General features: G+C 39.2%; 1 protein-coding gene across 1 annotated transcript; it reads left to right on the top strand.

The window, feature by feature from the left end:
- The first annotated feature begins 10,474 nt into the window (after positions 1 to 10,474).
- Positions 10,475 to 20,935, top strand: LOC136210802 (kinesin-like protein KIN-14J). Its single transcript, XM_066002215.1, has 22 exons — positions 10,475 to 10,770; positions 11,508 to 11,665; positions 11,776 to 11,930; positions 12,039 to 12,137; positions 12,397 to 12,577; positions 13,525 to 13,607; positions 13,722 to 13,805; positions 13,907 to 13,981; positions 14,095 to 14,187; positions 14,280 to 14,309; positions 14,821 to 15,162; positions 15,252 to 15,333; positions 15,420 to 15,515; positions 15,591 to 15,770; positions 15,919 to 16,025; positions 16,135 to 16,313; positions 16,543 to 16,707; positions 16,796 to 17,049; positions 17,195 to 17,358; positions 17,783 to 18,408; positions 19,692 to 19,801; positions 20,557 to 20,935. Exons 2-22 carry the CDS (start codon positions 11,554 to 11,556, stop codon positions 20,616 to 20,618), a joined length of 3,279 nt encoding a protein of 1,092 aa, XP_065858287.1. The 5' UTR covers positions 10,475 to 10,770; positions 11,508 to 11,553; the 3' UTR covers positions 20,619 to 20,935.
- The last annotated feature ends 284 nt before the right edge of the window (positions 20,936 to 21,219 follow it).

The following is a 21,219-nucleotide window of genomic DNA, read 5'->3' as shown; positions in this document are numbered from 1 at the left end:
CGCGTATGAGTGCCGCGGATCTAATGGATCTGGCGAATCGCTTCCCTTGGATCAATAATTATGAGACTCAGTTAGCCGCAGCCCATCAACGACCCTCCTGTCCGCCTAGCGGTTTTCTAACAGTATATTGCAGTCATGTGGAGAGAGGGTTCCGACTTCCTCTCCCAAAGATGATGGCGGACATCCTCTCCTACTTTGATATTACGGCCAGCCAACTGCATCCCAACGGTTGGTTGGATATTGCTTTAGACTGCTACGGGTCGTATCTTTAGAGCTTTCCATAAACCCTCGAAACGGAAGTACGAATCCTATCTCACTTTCGCCAAATTCGGAGTATATTCGCCATTTAGTGACAAAATGTCCAATGTCCATTGCTGGGATGAGAAATTCTTCTATGTGAAGATAAAAGAGGGCGAATCACTGGGATTTCCCTCGTTTTGGAATCCCAAGCCTTTACACATGGTGGGCGATATGCGAATATTGACCGATAGTGATGAAGAGGTGGCGGAGCTCATGAAGAAGATCAAGGCGGATGCATGGACATACGCAGACGCTTTAGCCTTCATGATGAGCGATATTCCATTGATTCGCCGAGAGGGGGAACAGTTCATTTACTCGAAGATTACGCAATTTGATCAAGGTAACCTTTATTTCATCTTGAACCTTGATTACTTTACTGTTTTCTTTGGCAGGGGTTTATCTAAGGCCAATCACGCTATTGCAGAGAAACGTAGGAAGTTCCTAGAGGCTGAGGCGCGTAGGAAAGATCAAGCGGCAAATCCTCAAAAGGATACTAAAAAACGCCCTGCAGAAACAGTGGTTGAGCCGCCACTAAAAAGGAGGAAACTTGCAGCTTCTTGAGGTTTTAAGCTTATGGCGGATGCCATGAAGTCCGCCATGCCTGTAGGGGAGATGGAACAGGTAAGTTGCCTTTTATTTTTATCTGTTCATCAAGTTTTGGACTTGAGTTTTGACCCTTGAATGTTTGTGTATATGGCGAAGCCTGATATGGGCGGATACTGGTCCGCTAAATATGGCGCTCAATGATCTTTTGAGAATGAATCCATCATAAACGACTTGGATGAGGCCCTGGGTCAGGTGGGCGAAGTGCAAAGGAATCAGAACCAAATTCCTGGTTCCATTCATGCGCAAAAGGGGAAAACGGAGCTCCTTATGGTGAGTCCCTTAGAAAGGATTTCTTTTTGTAGAGAAAGTTGTTCCTTTGCTCTTTTCTTTCAACGAAACTGTTTGTTTTTGACAGATGTATACCCGCATACGTGCCATGGAGGCTGAGCTCCTTCAAGGTGTGGCGGATAAGGCAACCATTGAAAAATTGGAGAAAGAGGTAGCGGATGCCAATGCGAACATTGCTTCTGCTAATGCGAACCTTGCCTCTGCCACAGTCGCCTTAATCCTTAGAGACGTGGAGATCGAGAAGCTAAAGGAAAAGATTGTGACAGACGCCAATAACCATGAGGACGCCCTAGGAGAAGCTGAATATACGGCGGGTGAGCAAGCCTTCTATTATGGTGAACTGCTCATGGCATACTTTTCCCTGGCGCATCCCGAGATTGATTTTATAGATCCACAGTTCGCCGTCCCCGAACCAGAAGACGTAGCCAAATATGACAAAATGTCAGACACTAAGGAATACCTCCGCGAATATGTTCGGAGATGGATGAAGGGACCCATGGAAGAAAGCAAACCTTCCACTAATGTCACGCTAGTGGAGCTTGAGGAAGTGCCCCTCAAGGCGGGTGAAGAACCGATCACTGATAATGCCCTTCCTCTTGGTCCCACATCTTCCGTGGAAAAGGAGGTACCTTTGGTTGGCGTATCTGAGGCTGTGGAGAAGGAGGCTTCCCAAGCAAGCACCGTAAGCAAGGATAGTGTAAAGGAGGATGCTCCCATTATTACTTAGTTGTTTACTTGTGATTTGTAAAAAATCGTTAAGTACAATTTGTTTTAATCCTTTATGACAGCTGTTTATTTTACTATTACGTTTGCGTAAGTAAATATATAGACATCTAGGATTTATTTTGGAGTAGATGGCCAGCCATACTCCATTGCATGGACCTTTGTGAAGGTTAGAAGCTGTTTTATTCCATTGAAGGAAGTAAAGCTGCCTAGGGGATCAATTTGCTACCTGTCTTTGAGGTGAAGTGATCCGCCCGTAGGACTTGTGAATCCTTTTTTTGGGAAGGATATGTAAGAGAGTGTATAGACCTTGCGTCCAAGGATCGTTTTAACTCTATCAGAGATTGGGATCCTCTCAGAGATGGATCCGCCCATAAGATAGATCCTCTTATGTCTAAGGAGAAAAAGTAGCTATGAGATAGCGATACTTTGTTAATGCGGAGAGCGTTGGATGCCCCCCTTCTTTTTAAGACTGGAATATTGATATTGATGCAATAAACTTTAAAAAGAACACAGATAATAGAACAAATGATGTTTATTAATGGGAGAAATGCTTTATTACAGCAAGCAGGTCTTATAGATGAGCCTCGTTAAAACCTTTAGTAAGAAAAACCACATGGGAAAAAGTTTACTAAAGGAAAAAGAGTACTCAAGACCATGTGTACACCTCATTTTCTGACAAAATATTTGCGGAGATTTTGGAGGTTCCATATGCGCGGCAATGTGTTGCCCTCCATGTCCTGAATTTTAAATGTGGCGGATCCAATCTTGTCCACTATCTGATACGGACCCGTCCAGTTGAGCCCTAACTTGCCCTTGCCTTCTCGAAATTGGATTTTGTCGGCCTTTCGGAGCACAAGATCACCCACATTTAGATCCAAAAGCTTGGCATTTTTATCATGGTAAGCGGCGATCCGTTGTTTATACGCCGCCATGCGTACATAGGCTTGGTCTCTTCGATCTCCTACCTGATCCAGACTTTCCCTTAGCCTTTTGCCGTTGTCCTCCTCACAATAAAAGGCCACTCTATCGCTTGGGACCTGTATTTCGACTAGGATCACAGCCTCTACACCATGAGAGAGGGCGAATGGTGTTTCTCCTGTGGCCGTCCTAGGAGTGGTGCGATAAGCCCATAAAACGCTCGTCAGCTGATCCGCCCACTTCTTATCATGCTCTCCCAATCTCTTCTTTATCCCTTTTATGATCGTCCGGTTCGTGACTTCGGTCATTCCGTTGGACTGGGGATAATAAACGGAGGCAAATCTGTTCAGAATGCCCAACTCTTCACAGAAAGTTTTGAACTCGCTACAGTTGAACTGTGTTCCATTATCGGTGATAATGGTATGCGGAACACCGTATCTTCCTACGATGTTGTCCTTGACGAATTCCACCATTCGTTCTGCAGTGATGGAGGAGACAGCTTCGGCTTTTACCCACTTGGTGAAATGATCCACTGCCACTACCACATACTTCCTCTGTCGGCGAGTTGGAGGGAATGGTCCGACGATGTCTATTCCCCAGAGGGCGAATGGCCGTCCTTCTATGATGGGCCTCTGGAGATGTTTGGCAGTATGTGATTCATTCGCATGAATCTGGCAATTATGACAAGATTCTACCAATTTTTGTGCATCCAGTTCGGCCGTGGGCCAGTAGAAACCTGCTAACCTGGATTTCTTCAAAATGGTGGCGGATGCTTCATGGGCCCCACATGATCCCTCATGTAGCTCCTTGAGGACTTGTTGTCCCTCTTCCGGCAGAATGCACTTTAACCAAGGGTGGCTAAAAGATTTTCTATAAAGGCCATCGTTGATCATGGAGAAATAAGCCGCTCTTCTAACTATCCGCCGTGCCTCTTCCTTATCCTCAGGTAAAGTTCCACATAGCAGATATTGGCGAATGGCCGATCTCCAATCATCTTCTACTGTTGTGAGTAGGGATACTTCCTCTGAAGCGAAGGCTGGAGCTATTTTAACTTCGAAGGGACATTGTGGATCTGTCCAGTTCTCCTCACTAGAGGCCATTTTGGCTAAATGATCTGCCTCAGTGTTGGACCCCCGGGGTACATGAATCAGTTCCCATTTGGTTTCTTTTGCCTCAAGGTGATCTAGCAATTTTTTGACTTCTGCTATGTATTTGGCCAAAACATCATCTTTTACCTCGTAATTCTTGATTACTTGATTGACCATTAGTTTGGAGTCGCTATAGATCACAATCCGCTCGGGAGTGATTTTTTTGAGTAGGCGTAATCCCAATACCAGAGCTTCATATTCAGCATTATTAGTTGCATGAAAATTCAATTTTGCTGCGTACCGTAACTTTATGTATTGGGGACCCTTAATCACAACGCCTATGCCCGCTCCTTTCGCCAAAGAGGCACTGTCGGTGTACATTGTCCACTCTTCCATTAGAGGCTTGGGATGATCTATCCCCTCTTCAGTGAATTCATTCACAAAGTCTGCCAAGACCTGACTCTTCAAAGCTGTCCTGCTTTCATATCTCACATCGAATTCACCAAGGCGGATTGCCCATTCCATCAACCTTCCAGAAGTGTCCGGCTTCTGTAACACCTTTCTCATCGGTATATTCGTTCGAACCACCATAGTATGAGCCTGAAAATATGGCCTAAGGCGGATTGTTGTGGTGACAACAGCCAGCACCATTTTATCAAGCTTAGAATATCTGGTTTCGGCATCTTTCAGAACCTTGCTCACATAATAAATCGGAAACGGCTGGCCATCCTCCTCTCGTATCATGACCGTGCACACGGCTTTATCCGTAACCGATACGTACATGTAGAGGTCCTCTCCTTTCACCGGCCGACTCATCATGGGCGGTTCCGTGAGAAACTGTTTGATCCCCTCAAAGGCCTTTTCACAATCCTCGTTCCATTCGAACGCCTTTTGTTTCTTGATAACCTCGTAAAAGGGCTGACATCTGCGCGCTGAACATGAGATAAACCTGCCCAAGGCTACGATCCGCCCGTTAAGGTATTGCACTTCTCTGATGTTCCGTGGTGCTTGCATTTCTTGGACAGCCTTAACCTTGTCAGGATTTGGGCTAACTCCTTTTCCGCTGATCATGAACCCTAAGAATTTTCCATACGTCGCACCAAAAGTACACTTCTCCAGGTTCAGGTTAATATTGTGGCGTCGGAGTATGTCCAGTACCTCCTTTACATCATCTGCATGCTTTTCCACGGTTGTGCTTTTAATGATCATGTCATCCACATAGACAGAATAGTTATCACCTTTACTATCTGCGAATATCTTGTTCATCATCCTCTGATAAGTGGCACCCGCGTTCTTAAGCCCAAAGGGCATGACTTTGAAGCAATAAGTGGCCTGATGTGTTACGAACGAGGTCTTGATTCTATCTGAGGGCTCCATGGGGATCTGATGATAACTTGACTTCACATCCGTAAAGGAGTACATGGCGTGACCGGCGGTTCCGTCCACGAGCATGTCAATACATGGCAGAGGATAGTTGTCTTTGGGACAAGCTTTATTGAGATCCATAAAGTCAATACACATGCGGTAAGATCCGCCCGCCTTCTTTACCAGAACGACGTTCGCCAGCCATTGAGTATAAAGCACCTCCTCAATGGCGTCCGCCTGTTGGAGCTTGGTGATCTCTTCTTCTATCACCTTCTGCCTTTCGAGGCCATGGTTTCTCCGCTTCTGAGCTACAGAAACTGCATTTTTTATCAACGTTGAGCTTGTGAGTGATCACGTCTAGACTAATTCTGGGGAGAATCTCATCCTTCCATGCGAAGACATCCTCCGCTTCACGGAGTACCTTGGTGATTGCGTCTTTAATTTCGCCCTTGAGCCCTTTAGCCATTCGCACCTGATTTTCATCCGCCATAAGGTACATTTTTGTCTCGCCCAAGGCCATTGTGACGAGCTCCTCTTCATCCTCCTCTTTAGATTGGGGGCGAATCATTAATGATGTCGAATATGTCTCCTGGGCCACCTTTTGGCTACCTCTAATCATTACACCTCCCTTGGCCGTGGGGATGTAAAGCGTTAAGTGGCATATGGAGATAAGGGCTGCTACTTCAGAGATAAAGGGCCGTCCGAGGATGATATTGTAAGCTAACTGACCATCCAAGACAGAAAATTCCAGATCACCTTTCCAGACCTGATCATCGTCTGTAAGCTCACAATCCAGAGTGACTTGGCCTTTTGTTTGGATAGTGTGTCCCGTCACTCCTAGGATATCAACCACAGTTGGCTCTACTTGGACTGGATCAATCATGAGTTTGGCGAAAGCTCCTCTGGTGATGACATTGCACGAACTTCTAGTATCAATCATCACTCTTTTCATCTCCCAGCCTTCCACCACCATAGTGACGACCAATGCATCCGCATGGGGAGAGATTTCAGGACCTACATCGGCAAAGGGGCGATTTAACGATGTTCTGTCAAGAGCGGTGGTCTTTGCCTTTTTTAGCATTGGTTGGTATCCAGGTCCGCCTGCTGTGACATCAATGGTACCCTTTCCCTTCTTCTCTGGGTCCTCTTTGGATCTATCGCCATCTCCTTTCTTGCCATCACTTTGGATGAACCGATCCAATTTGCCTCTCTCAATGAGACGCTCGATTTCCCGAGCTAACTCCCAACATGCATCGGTGTCATGGCCATTTTTCCTGTGATATTTACAATAATTTTTAGGATTTTTACCAGTATTGGTGTACTCCCCCCCTTTTGGTTCGGGGTATGAAATGCTCCGTTTGTGTTGACTGTTCTCGATCCACATAAGGACTTCACTTTTAGAAGCGTTGAGAGGTGTGAAAGAGGTGACAAACGTTGATTTGTTCTTAGAACCTCTTTGCCTGCTTCTAGAGGAAGAATCCTGATGCTTGTCTTTGTCTCTATCTCGATGGCGAGATTCGCCCTTGTCCCTTTTAGGCGATGACAGTGATCCTCGGTGAATGTCATCCACCTCGATAAAGTCTTTACAACGCTCCATCAATTCTGCCATGCTGGTGGGTTTCTTTCGAATTAGATCTTCTTGCAAGCTCTTATAAGTGGTGTTTCTCACAAAACATTCCACTGCTACGAAGATATCCACATCAACGATTTGTATGCACAATTGGTTAAAAGTGTCCACGTACTCCCGAAGGGATTCGTTCGCCTTCTGCTTTAACTCAAAAAGCTTCCCTGATTTAACCACTGGAGGTATACAGCCGGCGAATTTAGCGCAAAATTCCCTGCTCAATTGATCAAAACTTTTTATCGAGCCCGGAGGTAGAGACTGAAACCACCCATAGGCTGGACCCCCTAGCGTGGTGACAAACATTTTGCAGAGCACTGGCTCGGTGGCACGATTGAGTTTAAGCAGTATTCGGTATTTTTTGACGTGAGCTTCCGGATTGTCAACACCTGTATATATAGCGAGATTAGGTATTTTAAAAGCTCTATCTGTTTCCTCCGCCTCAATCCAAGCTGCGAAAGGCGAATCTCTATTGGCGAATGGATTATGCCTGGCATTTTCCTCATTCATACGGAGTACCAGAGCTCTAACTCTATCATCAAAATTCTCTGGATCCGCCCTTGGGCGACCCCTTCGTGGAGATCTGCTTGGAGAGGAAGAAGAGCTTGACCCAGATGATGGATCTGATGGCGAACGCCCTCCTCCGCTTCCGCGTCCGCCTCCTCCTCCGCTACTACCTCCTCCGCCCCCCCACCTGGGGGAGCTTGCCCACTACCCCCTCCATGGCTTCCCGGCGGAATGTGACCAACAGTTCTTGGGGGTGGCGGCGGCGGTGGTCCACTCAAATGGGGTGTCTCTCTTGGCCTTTTACTCCATCTACGACTAGTAGATGGGGGCGATCGGCCACGACGGGAGGATTTCGGTCGTCGAGGCGAAGGTGATTTAGACCGCCTACCTTTCTATGTTTTTTGTGTGTTCGCCCTTCGGATCCGCCAAGGGAGAGATTTGTCCGTGGGCGCCTCGGGATTTTGGACCCACCTAGATTTAATCCAGGACCCGTAGATCTGCCCGGAAGGGTTGAATCATTCCTTTGACTTCCTTCTGCGCCATCAGGGAATAACTCCCGATTGATTTGACGTTCTCCACCTGCTGCCGTGGTAGTTACCATAGAATCCGTGTTGTGAGCTTGGAGAAATGAAGAACTCTGGGCGCCCGGTCCAAAGTTTAACAAGGGCCAAGATGATACACCCGATGTGGACGCCATGCTCCAATGCGGAGGGAGGGTCATAAACGACCGCAGGCGATTCCCTGTCTCGGGTCCAAACCGCTCTCCGATTGCTTGTGCACACATGTTGATGAAAGCATCAGGGTTCATACTACTTTCGACGTGCATTGCAGGAGCAGTTGAATCTGTGCGGCCAGCACTAGACGGTGTAACTAATGGTGTTTCAATCCCTGAAGAGGGATTCTGATCTCCAGTTGTCATAGTTTCTTAATGTGAACGAAAAACCCTTTGTTTGATTAAGGAGTCCACGTTCACCGCACCAATTGATAACAAGCAGAGAAAGTCTGATCAACTTCCGTCCCTGTGGGGGCGTCGTTGGGTTCGACGGGGGGAAGCTCCGATGCCAAAGTCAGTAAGGTGAATCAAGGGAACAAACTGAATTGACAAAGGATGTGAGAATGTGTACCTTGATAGCCTAGGGATGTAGGCTATATATAGCTAGGAAGTCGTAACCTTCAGCAACTAGAAAGTCTTCATTAATGCTCCATTAATGGCGGTTACAGGTTATCTTTAACCTGGCGGTTAGCTAATTGATAGCTCATTAATGGTCTTTATGGCCGAGTCGGCGTTCAGCCGTTACAGTGACGAATCAGGTGAATGAGGAGATTCGCCTCCTAGGTTCACCAGCGGATTCCTTCAAACTGGATCAAGGAGATCCGCCCGCCGGATCTTCTTTGGGGATCTGTACACGGCGTTTCTCCAGGTGAATATCCCTTTCGGTCCTTGGGATAATATCTCAATGTTATCAAGGCTTAACGTTTATAAAATAATACGAATTTAAACTTACGATTACAAAATATATCCAATTTAAACTAAACGTCACAATTAAATTAACCATATTATATTTTTTTTCTCATTACCTTTATATGTTATCTTTTTATTTAGTTCTATTTTCTTATTTATTATAATACAATTAATTAGTATTCTTATCCATTAAGATCTTATATTTGTTTTTCATCAACCATTCCATGTCTCATAAATTTCATGGCTCATGTAATAATATATGCAAATTAAAAGTAATTGAATATCCACAATATTTCGAACACTAGTTATGGAATCATTGATGAAAAACAAATATAAGATCTTAATGGACAAGAATACTAATTAATTGTATTATAATAAATAGAAATATAGAACTAAATAAAAAGATAACATATATAGTTAAATAGGAAAAAATACAATATGATTAATTTAATTATGACATTTAGCTTAAATTGTATATATTTTGTAAACGTTAAGCGTAAATTCGTATTATTTTGTAAACGCTAAGCCTATATTGGTGCTATTTTGTACGTGGGGCCTAAATTAATGTTATATTGTAAACGTTAAACCTAAAGTGATATTATGTTGTAAACGTTAAGCCTATATTGATGCTATTTTGAACGTTGAGCTTAAATTGTTACTTCTCCAAAAACCTTAGACCTATTTTGATAACTTATCCCTAATAATAATAATAATAATAATAATAATAATAATAATAATAATAATAATAATAATATCGAGTTATTATTAGTAACTGAAGTCGGACAAAACCTAACACTAAATCCTCTTATTTGTCTTTTCAAATTTCACCAACAATAAATACGTACATCATTATTTAATATTTATTGGTTTAATACATCATTTGCCCTCTGAACTCGTCCAAAATGATTGATTGGCCCTCTGAGCTTTTAAAGTGCCTCGATAGTCTTCTGAACTTGCATAAAATGTTCAGTTAGCCTCCTAAACTTGCGTAAAATGTAATCAATTAATCATTCGGTTGTAAAAAAGTAAGTCAAATGCGGAAGATATATTACACTTACCTTAGAATGTTATTACATACTTCACAAAATAGATTAAAACATGTTAAAAAAAAATTTCTTACTTATTGAACTATAAAACATTTTATTCTCTAATATTATAATCGCATACCCTGATCTTAGTCGTTTTACTTTTTTAAGATGTGTGCAACATATCTTCCGCATTTAACTTATTTTTTACAATCGAGTGATTAATTGATTATATTTTATGCAAGTTCAGGGGACTATCGAGTCCCTTTGAAAGTTTAGGGGGCCAATCAACCATTTTGGACAAGTTCAAGGGGAAATGATGTATTAAGCCATATTTATTTAATTAAAGTTCGTTACTAATTCAAATCTACAACTAAACCCAAAACGACAAAGGATACAAGGCGGGAACTCTACTCCAAATTTAGTGGAAGCGGGCCCCATCATTCCAAATACGTGGGGACCACCACATTTGGAAAATTTCAATTTTAAAAAAAATACTACTAAAACAAACAATTTCAGCTAATTTTCTTTTTCAAATTAAAAAAAATATATAAAAAAACAATATCTCCATTAACGGAGAGAGACAACGCAGCTTCAAATTCATCTCCTTTTCTTTTCTTTCTTTTTTTCTGCGTCGAAGAAAAGAAAAGAAAAGAAAAAGGAAGGAAATTTATTAACATGACGACGTTTATTCCTCCTCTGTCCTAGCTGCACATCAATCAGGGGAGAATTCCAGCGATCTTAGCTCCTTTCGTTTCGGTTTTCTCCTCTCCATTGCGCTTTCTTTGATCTCTGCATTTGCTTTCCAGGATTCTGATTGATTTCTTCACGATCTTAGCTTCACTTTCTGTCAAGATATTACAGGTTCGGATCATTATCTGATCTGCATTTCGTTCCTAACGGAAATTTAGGGCTTTTGCTTGGATCTGATGGATTTTTGGTGCGTTCTGCATGTCACTTTGTGTCTCAATCAAGTTGGAGCTATTAGGGTTTCGTGTTTGGGGGAGTGGTGGTTTTGAATGAAGTTAAATGCAATGTTGCTTGCTTTTATTTTTTATTTATTTAGTTTTGTAGATTAAGAAAGTTGAGCTGATTTAGTAGAGGACAAGAAAAGAATATATCTATGCATTTATTTTGTCTCTGTTATTTGGAGTGGTGACTTTTTCTTGTCCTTTTAGCTGAGTCTGTAGTAGATTTATATCAATTTAGCACAATGTTGTTGCTTGCACAGCTAAGATGTTAAGTTGAGATTTTGATGTTTTGTATTTTGTGTCTTTTATTCTTTGAACTTTTGATTTATAATCCAAGATATGCAAGTAAAGAAGTGTTTACTGAGATTTTTTGGAATAAAACAGCTAAAAGGTTGGAACTTTAGTTTCCTTTCTCAAATTCAAGAGCAACTGAGACATGCTTATCCACAACAATGCTGCATAACCAAATTTAAGCTCGTTTACATGAATTTTGAATTTTTAATCTTTGGAAGAATAAAGTTGGGTTTCTTTACAGTATTCAGTTTATTAACTTATTGATTTTAGGCCAGTGGGCTAGTGTTATCTCTTTTCAAAGTAAGACATGGTTATAATATGATGGAAGTTTAACAGTTAAGCACAATCAATTTGGCAAGTGAGAGTTCCAAGTCATTTCAACATGGAGTTGCAAGAAGAAATGAAAGTAGGCAGAAGTGGGGCTTATGGCAGCTCAAATGGAAATCGTGGTCGGGGTGTTGAAGAGAATGAAAGACTTGAAGATTTTGATGATGGTAAGGACTTGATGTCTTTCTCAATCTCTCAACACACGGAAAAAAATGTCTATTCCTGATTCTTAACTATGTTCTCCACATCTTACGTGTGAACTTTAAATTGATTGTAGGTAATTTGCAGTCATTAGTTGAGTGGTTGAACCATATGGTTCCTCATGTAAATTTGCCACTGGAAGCTTCTGAGGAAGAACTGAGAGCATGCCTGATTGATGGCACTGTTTTGTGTAGCATTTTGCACAAGCTGAATCCTGGTTCAGTAGACATGGTTGGATAACTCATTACTCTCATGATATATGTGCTTCATAGTTTTGTTTTGATTGTGCTTCAGTTTTGGGTTTGAGTAATTATTTGTCAATTGCTTTTTGGTTTTTAGAGGGGGAACTATGAGCCTGGTCCTGAGAAAATCAGAAGGTTTTTATCAGCAATGGATGAAATGGGATTGCCTAGGTTTGTACTTGCAGACATACAACAGGTGCGTAGACTTTATTGTTTTCTCATCGAAAGTTAGCAACTATTTCGCATTTAAGAGTTTGAATGTGATTTATATGGTCTTGGAGAATTAGAGTTATTGAACTCAAAGAAGAATAGAGCCACTTGACCTTAGATTTGAACTATCATGAGTAACTATATTGATTACACCTAGTTGATTAGGTCTACTTTTCTAAGTTCACTTTTTTCCTTTTTCTTTTCTCTTTCTTTTTAATGTGTAGATAATTTGAGATACTATGCAGGGATATATGGTGCCAGTTTTACAGTGCCTTGGTACACTTAAAGCACATTTTGATTCTATTAGTGGGAAACAAAGCAACCGTAACCATTCAAGAAGGTTATGGAATCTATTGTTGGCAAATACCAAAGGAGTGCATAAACGTGAGAGTGTAGAGATTTTAGAGAGAATTGTTCGTTCCCAAGGTAATGCATCAACATGTAAAGAAAACTGTCGCATATGGAAAAAACGAACATGGTGTGTATGTTTTGTTATTTTGACTTGAGAGAAGTTAAATCTGAATGCATCTCAATTATAGTCCTTGATTATGTAAACAATAATTTTTTTTATAGTATATACATTACTGCATAAGCTGCATGGCCACTGATCTTTTCTAAGATTTTATAACAAGCATTTCTATGCTTACTTTGAAATATTTTACTTTTGTGTGTGTCTAATGCATTTGTTGTATACTTGGACTAAGCTCGTGCTTTGCACTGAAATAATTTAAACCCAAAAACTTTGGTTGTTGTTTGACTGCTGTGAGAAGAAAATATTTAGGACAGATTTAAGGGTGTGAAACAAGTTGTCTAGACAGGATATTTTGATTGAGAAAAGTTGTTAAATTTTGTTTGACTATTTGGTGGAGCATGTATAAACATGAAAAAAATGGAAAAGGTAAGCTTCTATCAGTCAGTGATTATATCTTTTAATTTTTTTTAAATGGGGAATACACCTTTTGGGAAATGTCCTTAGTATTTTGATGTGGAATGACCAAGCTAAAATTGAAGTGCAAGCTAGCGAAGAAATTTACTTATCAAAGTCAAGGCTGCTGACAATTGATAAAGTGTTTGTTACTTGGAATCGTACTAAGCAGTTTTCCTTTTTGCTATTGCATGAATATTCCTTTATTGATTGTCTTTTTTGTTAGGGAAGTGGGTGGTAGAGCAACTAGAAAACCTGTCTTGGGTGCACTGATGGGGGCTCTTAATATCTGTTCTGCCTTTACTGCCTCTTTAGAGGCTATCAGTGATTGATTGCCCCATTGTTCATTACTATTCTTGGATTGGCCATTCTCTGTGTACATTGTACAATGTGTCTAACTATAATAAGTTTATTTGCTCTTTCTTACCCTTATTGATTTCTTTTTCAGATTCATCTGCTGATTTGCTGCATGATGCTGGTGATATTTCGGATTCTGATATGTTGGAATTGTTAAAGTTAAATGGATTGGATGTAAGATCCTGAACTTGATTATGCCAATGCTTGGACATCTGATTCCTACCACGCAATTTTATTGACTAGCTCGAATTGAATCTTCCGTGATGTATTTTTTAAATCCTTTTGCAGAATGTCTCAACTCGAATGTTGTTCAGTCTAGTGAATAAGGTTCTGGATGCTAGCATTGAAAGGAAGGATGGCTACATCCAACATGTACGGCTGTGAAAATATTTCATAGATATACTTTTAGTTCATGAACAATTTATCTTTGTTAATGCCCAATGTTTTTTTTTTTTGATCTGCCATCACACCAGATGGCACACATAGTGAAGAAAGTTGTGCAAGTTATCGAACAACGCTTTTCAAGTCAAGCAGAGAACTTGAAAGATGTAATGTCTTGATAATTCTTTTCTATTGTCTGTGCATTCAAGCATACTGCATCCTGGAAATGTATTGAGTATGACTTATATTAAGTTATGCTTATATTTTTGCATGCTTTCAGCAAAACAAAATTTATAATGTTCGCACAGAGAAGTCCCAATCAAAGATAAGAGCTCTCGAGACCCTTGCATCTGGGACCACAGAAGAAATTGAGGTACTTTGGCTGAAAATTTTACGTATTTGATATAGCATTTTCGAGTTTAAAATATTTGCATAATTGATTCTATTGATTTTGAATGTCAATAGGTGTTATTTACGCAGCTACAGCAGATAAAGGTGTGATTACCATTGTACCTATAACTTTTATATTTTCGTGTTGGATTCCTTAATGCTTGATACTTTATCCATTCGATTTGTATGAACATCCATTGTCTTTATTGCAGTATTTGGTTAGGTGGGTGTCTTATGTTGAGAAATTGCATGTCTGCCATGAACTTCTCTAGTGTTTGTTACTTTTAGTCTGAAGGAAAATATACTAATTAAGTTGCAAGTAAGTTGTGTTTATGGAAGCTATTTATTTATTTATTTTCGTTTTTATAATAATTGTGTGTAATACTAATTATTAGCATGGAAGTTAGTGCCGTCTAGGTTATAAATAAATAATAAGCTTTTGGCTAAAGTTTCTTTTGGCATATAACACTCTGTCTGAAGTATGTGTAGGCCAATAGAGCAATATGCTGTTTTCTTTCACAAATTGATAAAAAGAGCGGGCTTAAAGAAGATTGTGTGTACGTCAACTTTATTGTATGCTCTTTTTCTGTGGCTTTATCTTTCTTTCACAATACAGATACAGAAAACCACAATAGAGAAGAAGGAAAAACTTGAAGAGCTGGATCTTGTAAGATTAAAGGAAGAGAAAAATAATTGGGACAGTGAGAAACTAAAGCTCAAACAGGAATTGGAATTTGCCAAGAAGACACATGAAGAACGCTGCTTATTGTTGGAGGCGGATGCTAAGGAAACTAAAACTGAGTTGGAGAAGAAGATAAAGGAACTTGAGCTCCATTTAGTAGATTCAAGAAATAAGGTGAAAGAACTTGAGTCATTTACTGAATCTAAATCTAAAAGATGGAGAAAAAAAGAGGGAACCTATCACAGCTTTATAGATCATCAATCTACAGCTTTGCAGGTTTGTCTTCACTAGATTGTTCTGAATCTAGTATTCTATTGATTTCTTTTTTGATGTATCACATTAATTAATGAGGTTGTTTCTGTTAGGAATTAAGGGCAGCATCTAACTCTATGAAGCGGGAAGTCTTGAAGGAAAAAAGAAAATTCTTTGAGCAATTTCAATGCATGGGTATAATCAATTATCTCGTCCTGGGTCATGCTATATGAAGATTTGGCATGTCTTTCATGATAAGTATGACTTGTATCTTTGACCAGGAGTGAAGCTTAAAGGTCTAGCCGATGCTGCTGAGAACTATCATTCTGTGCTTGCAGAAAATCGAAGGTTGTATAATGAAGTTCAAGATTTGAAAGGTACATCATTGTCTAACTTTGAGTTACTTTGGCCTGATTGTTTGATACTTACACTTGTTTTATCACTTATTCCAGGAAACATTAGAGTATATTGTCGGATAAGGCCATTCCTTCCAGGGCAATGCAAGAAGCAAACCACCATTGAATATATTGGTGAAAATGGCGAATTAGTTATTTCAAATCCCTTAAAACAAGGAAAAGACAGCCGTAAAATCTTCAAATTCAACAAGGTTTTTGGTCCAGCTGCTGGTCAAGGTGAGAATTTGATTATGGAGTATGTTCTCATCACCATGTCTCTCTCTCTCTTCCTCTCCTATTTTTTTTATACTTTCTATATCCAGCATACTTTTGTTAAGGTAACACATTAATTTATAATTATATTGGCGAATGTCATCATTTTCAGAGGAGGTATTTTTAGACACCCAACCATTGATCCGATCTGTTCTAGATGGATACAACGTGTGTATTTTTGCTTATGGTCAAACTGGCTCAGGAAAGACTTACACAATGGTAGTAAACTAACTAATATGTAATTTTTTTTTATTGCAAATTGCAATCATAATATCTATACTTGCATTTATTATTATTATTATTTAATTTGGTTTACTTTATTCTCCAGAGTGGACCTACTTTAACATCAAAAGAAGAATGGGGGGTAAATTATCGGGCCTTACATGATCTTTTCGAAATCTCGGAAAATAGGAAAAGCTCCATTAGGTATGAAGTTGGTGTGCAAATGGTTGAAATATACAATGAACAAGTTCGTGATTTACTCTCAAGTGATGGCCCTCAGAAACGATATCCTTCATTTTATTGATTTATAGATACTTCTGAGCATGCTTCCTTAAGCTTCTTCTGGACTGATATTGTGAGCCTGTTTTTATTTATTAATTTTTAGATTTTTATTACTTGTGCTTTGTCTTGAGATTTAATTTTTGTGTATCAACAATAAAAGGATAATATTGCTTTCTTTATCTTGATCTTGATCTTGGTGCGAAGAGTTTTGTGTTTTTCTTAACTTGCACACTCTTGGGATTTGGAATATAACCCAACCAAACGGGTTAGCTGTTCCCGATGCTAGCATGCAGTCTGTTAAATCAACCACTGACGTCTTAGAAGTGATGAAAATTGGGCTGATGAACCGAGCTATCGGCGCTACAGCCCTGAATGAAAGAAGTAGTAGATCCCACAGGTTCATTTTCTAATATTATTACCCTATAAATCACTTTTGATGTTTCTATTTTTTATCCTAATTTTTTTTAAATATAATTAACTTGCAGTGTTCTAACTGTTCATGTTCGTGGGATGGACTTGGAGACTGGTGCTGTCTTGCGTGGTAATCTACACTTGATAGATCTCGCTGGTAGTGAAAGAGTGGAGCGAACTGAAGCAACTGGAGACAGGCTTAGGGAGGCACAACATATAAATAAATCACTTTCTGCACTTGGGGATGTGATATTCGCTCTGGCTCAGAAAGGTCCTCATGTGCCTTACAGAAATAGTAAATTGACTCAAGTACTACAAAGCTCCTTAGGTATTAAATTTAATATAAACTTTTGTGATATGAAATATGGTTTATTTTAGTGTAATTTTGACATAGTCTGTGATACGGAATACTGTTTAGTTATGCTGCTTTATATAACAACTCATGTTTTTTGTGTTACCTATTGGCATTCTAGGTGGTCAAGCAAAGACCCTCATGTTTGTCCAGCTCAATCCTGATGTAGATTCCTATGCCGAAACTATAAGTACCTTAAAGTTTGCTGAGAGGGTATCTGGCATTGAGTTAGGTGCTGCGAAGAGCAACAAAGAGGGAAAGGATATTAGAGAGCTCATGCATCAGGTTGTAGAATTCTCATATTCCTTTCCAATTTCTCCAGGCTAGAAACATTCAAAAATTTAAATTTGTCATATAATTATCGCTGTGTCAGCTCAACAGAATTGCTGCTCCTGTATTCATGTGCGCTTTTCTAGATTTATACTTGACTAACCTGATGATTTGGTGACCTGTTTTTCAAACTTATGGGCCTGAGGCATGTATTCCAGATTTCATATTCTGAAGCCATAGATATTTGTTTCTGTAGTAGTTTTTTATAATATGTTTTTGTTCTCAGTTCCATAAATCACAAGTTGCTTAAATAGATGGAACTTATGTCCATGTAATAATAGGTGTTACGTATGTCTACTCGTCCAGACTTATCTGTTATCTGCTGATCTGTTATGTTTAGGGAACTAAATTGATTGACTTGTAAGCAAATATTTTGCAGGTGTCATCTCTCAAGGACACTGTTACAAAGAAAGATGAGGAGATTGAACGGTTGCATCTGCTTAAATCTAATGTCAATGGCATGAAAAGTGGTGCAAACTCACTGAGGAGTGATTCTAATTCTCCAAAAAGCAGTTCCGGTGGGAGTCCACATCAAGTCTCTAAGAAAACTTCAGCTGGAAGGAAAGGCATGGAACCTCTTGGGAAAGGGGTTTCCGACACGGAGCATAGTTCAGATTTCAGTGAGAAACGTTCTGAAGGTGGTTCTACACAGTCAATGGACGACTTTAGATATCAGAAGGGATTTATGCCACATTCAAAGTCTGCAGGTGACTTGGAGCTACCTCAAACTACGGTTAAAAAAGATGGAGGGCATAATCCTAAAGAAGACAATGACATATTAGGTTTTGAAGATGGAGATTCTGATGAAAGATTAAGTGATATATCTGATGGTGGTCTTTCAATGGGAACCGATACAGAATCTGTAGAATTCAGTCTTTTCCCTGAAGCTGCTAAATCATCTGAAACTGTAAGACCGGTTGAATCCCCTGAATCAGTAAAATCACCAGAAATGGCAAGACCAGTTGAAGTGACAAAACCAGCTCATAAAGCAGAGAACCCAGAAAAGTAAGTGTACTGCAAATCTAACTTTTAATTTCTATGGATATTCTGATTTAGACAGTTCTCTGATGCTTGATGAAAATGAAGGTATTTGCATCTATGTTCCTAAATAAAACTATTAGAGCCAAAGAAAATGTTTATAAGCATATCATACTGTAGATTAAGATGACAAAATCTACATACTGCATTGTCTTTGAAATGTAATTTAAAATAAACTTGTACACTGGATTTTCTTTTGTTACTGCTTGCCAGTTTCCTAACTTAATGTACCTTGATATATAAGGTTCGTGTCTAGATGTCATCACGGTGAACTCTTAATTCACAGTCTGAATACAAGTAGTTAACTGTAGTAAATTGCAGGTTTATCTGTGCGTTGTGGAAATTTTTTGAACAGATTATGGAGAGCTAATTGGCATGAATCACTATCTACTTTTTCTTTGATATTATTGTAGGATACAACTATGTTTCATTTGTTTTCTGCATATACAGAAATACTTCACTCTCCCTCTTATCCCCCTCTTCATATGTACATATATTAACCTTTCTATGCTTGGTACTGTTTACCGCAGTTAAATAATATAGGCAAAACACATGAACTTTCAGCATTTTATGCATAAGGCCCCTAATAAATTATTTTGCCACCTTGAATCCTGGAACTTTCATTATTTTATGCATGAAGCCTCTGATAAGTTATTTTGCCACATTGAACCCTTGAACTCTTATTGTTTTATGCATAAGGCCTCAGCAATTATTTTCAACATAAACTAGCGCTCACTAACAATTTCATTGTAATCGTGATCCAAATTCCGTCAAAGGCATCTGTACTGTATTTTGGGTTGCTGGCTTAGATTATTATTATTATTTTAACAGAAACTGCAGCATAATCACAATGACACTCTTTGTTAGTGGCCAGTTAATATAAAAAATCAATCTAAATAATTTGATCAGTTATTTTTGTGCTCCAACATGTAAAAATAATCACACTCAGTAGCTCAAAATACCTTTCACGTGTCTTTGATGGAACGTGGAGCACAATCGCGATTCTTTGATGGAACGTGGAGCACAATCGCGATAAAACTACTAGTGAGGGGCCAGTTAATGTTGAAAGCTTGTATCAAGATGTGTTTTGCGGATAATATAACTATTGATTCTGCATTTTGCATATCATTTCTTTCTCTCTTTATCTTTTGGGGCTGTCTTTGTGTTGCTTGGCTGGGAAGTTTGATAGTTAAAAGAATCACCTTATAAATGAATTTAATCTGACACCTGATAACTCTGTTGGTTGGCAGAGCAAGCTTTACTTCTAAGCTTCCAAGACCTCCAAAAAGAGTGGGACCGACAATACCTTCAAGGTTGTCAATAACTAAAAGCAGCTCCTCCCCGAGGGCTTCTTTCTCAAGTACGTCTCCAAACCTCTCTTCCCTTTTTTTCTTTAATATCTATCTTGATGTATGTTGCACGGAAACCGACTCAGAAATTTGTTACAAATATAGGAAGCCGAAAATTTAAAATTATAATATATGCATTTGGAAATCCTTTTTATCTATAAAATTGGAGAAAAAGGTTATTATTGCATTTTGAGAGCTTGAGGAAGATGATCTAGACACAAGGTGTGTCAAAATGAGTTATCCTGTCATAATCGTGGTATGTGATCTATATATTCCATATGGTTATTATAAATTTATAAATGATATAAGTGATACAAAAGTAGTATTCGTGGTAAACCGGTTAAGGTGTGTCAAAATGAGTTATCCTGTCATAATCGTGGTATGTGATCTATATATTCCATATGGTTATAAATTTATAAATGATATAAGTGATACAAAAGTAGTATTTGTGGTAAACCGATTGTGTCTAGCAGTTAGACCTAATACAAACCGATATGTGCATAATGAGCTGATTAAAAGACCAGTTAATGCGTTGATTTACTCCAGGAAACCTTATATTTTAAGAATGATTTTCTAATTTCTCTTAAATTATAAAAACACAAACGTTTTCTTCAAGTTTCCACACAGTTTCCGGTTCAGAAAGGCTAAACCGCCACAACATATGAAAATTTCCATGCAACATAGGTTCCTAATCCTGTCTAAGCTAAGCTGTTAGTAACAGTTGTAGTTCCTTGTCAATTATGCAAATGTTTCTATTTTGTAACAGCGCCAAGGAAGAATACTTTCGGTAGTACCTCGGGGACGAAATCTTCAAAACGGTGGTTTTAAATTTGCAGGCATTGGGGGAGGAGGGTGAATAGAAGGAATTGACATAACTGTAGTTTGTAAATCCTTAATGTATGTCATGTGTTGTTTCTCTCTATTTAGCTGTAATCCTTGCTTCCATTTATCTATCCCATAGAAATTTAATTAGAAAGGGATGAGATGGAAAGTATTTAATTTATGATGTAAAATGTATATACGCAGTTTCTCAAGGATCATAGTGTTAAATGTTAAATCTCTTGTTGGGTTTCCGCTGTATTTTGTCTCAGGATGTAACGTAATGTAATGTAAATAATACTAAATAGCTTTTTTTTCACCTCTAATTTGGTTTATACTGTTGCTACAATAACTTCTCTCTAGTTTTTTTAATGAAAGATTGGGACGCGATTAAGAGGTTAGACATCCCAACTAGGTTGGCACCCCTAACGCACTTAACCAATCCTGAATATTATTAATAAAAAAAGAAAATTACAAAGGGGGAGAAAATTAAAGGAAACGAATATGAGCAACATTACAAAGGTCATCGAAAACATGAAATTGGCAAAAATAAGGCGCAGAGTGCCACCAGTGGAGCGCTGACGCAGATTTGCCAAAACAGGCAAGACGA

Source organism: Euphorbia lathyris, chromosome 1 (assembly GCF_963576675.1).
Source record: "Euphorbia lathyris chromosome 1, ddEupLath1.1, whole genome shotgun sequence".
In the NCBI taxonomy this organism is placed as follows: Eukaryota; Viridiplantae; Streptophyta; class Magnoliopsida; order Malpighiales; family Euphorbiaceae; genus Euphorbia; species Euphorbia lathyris.
This window is presented reverse-complemented; position numbering and strand designations above follow the sequence as displayed.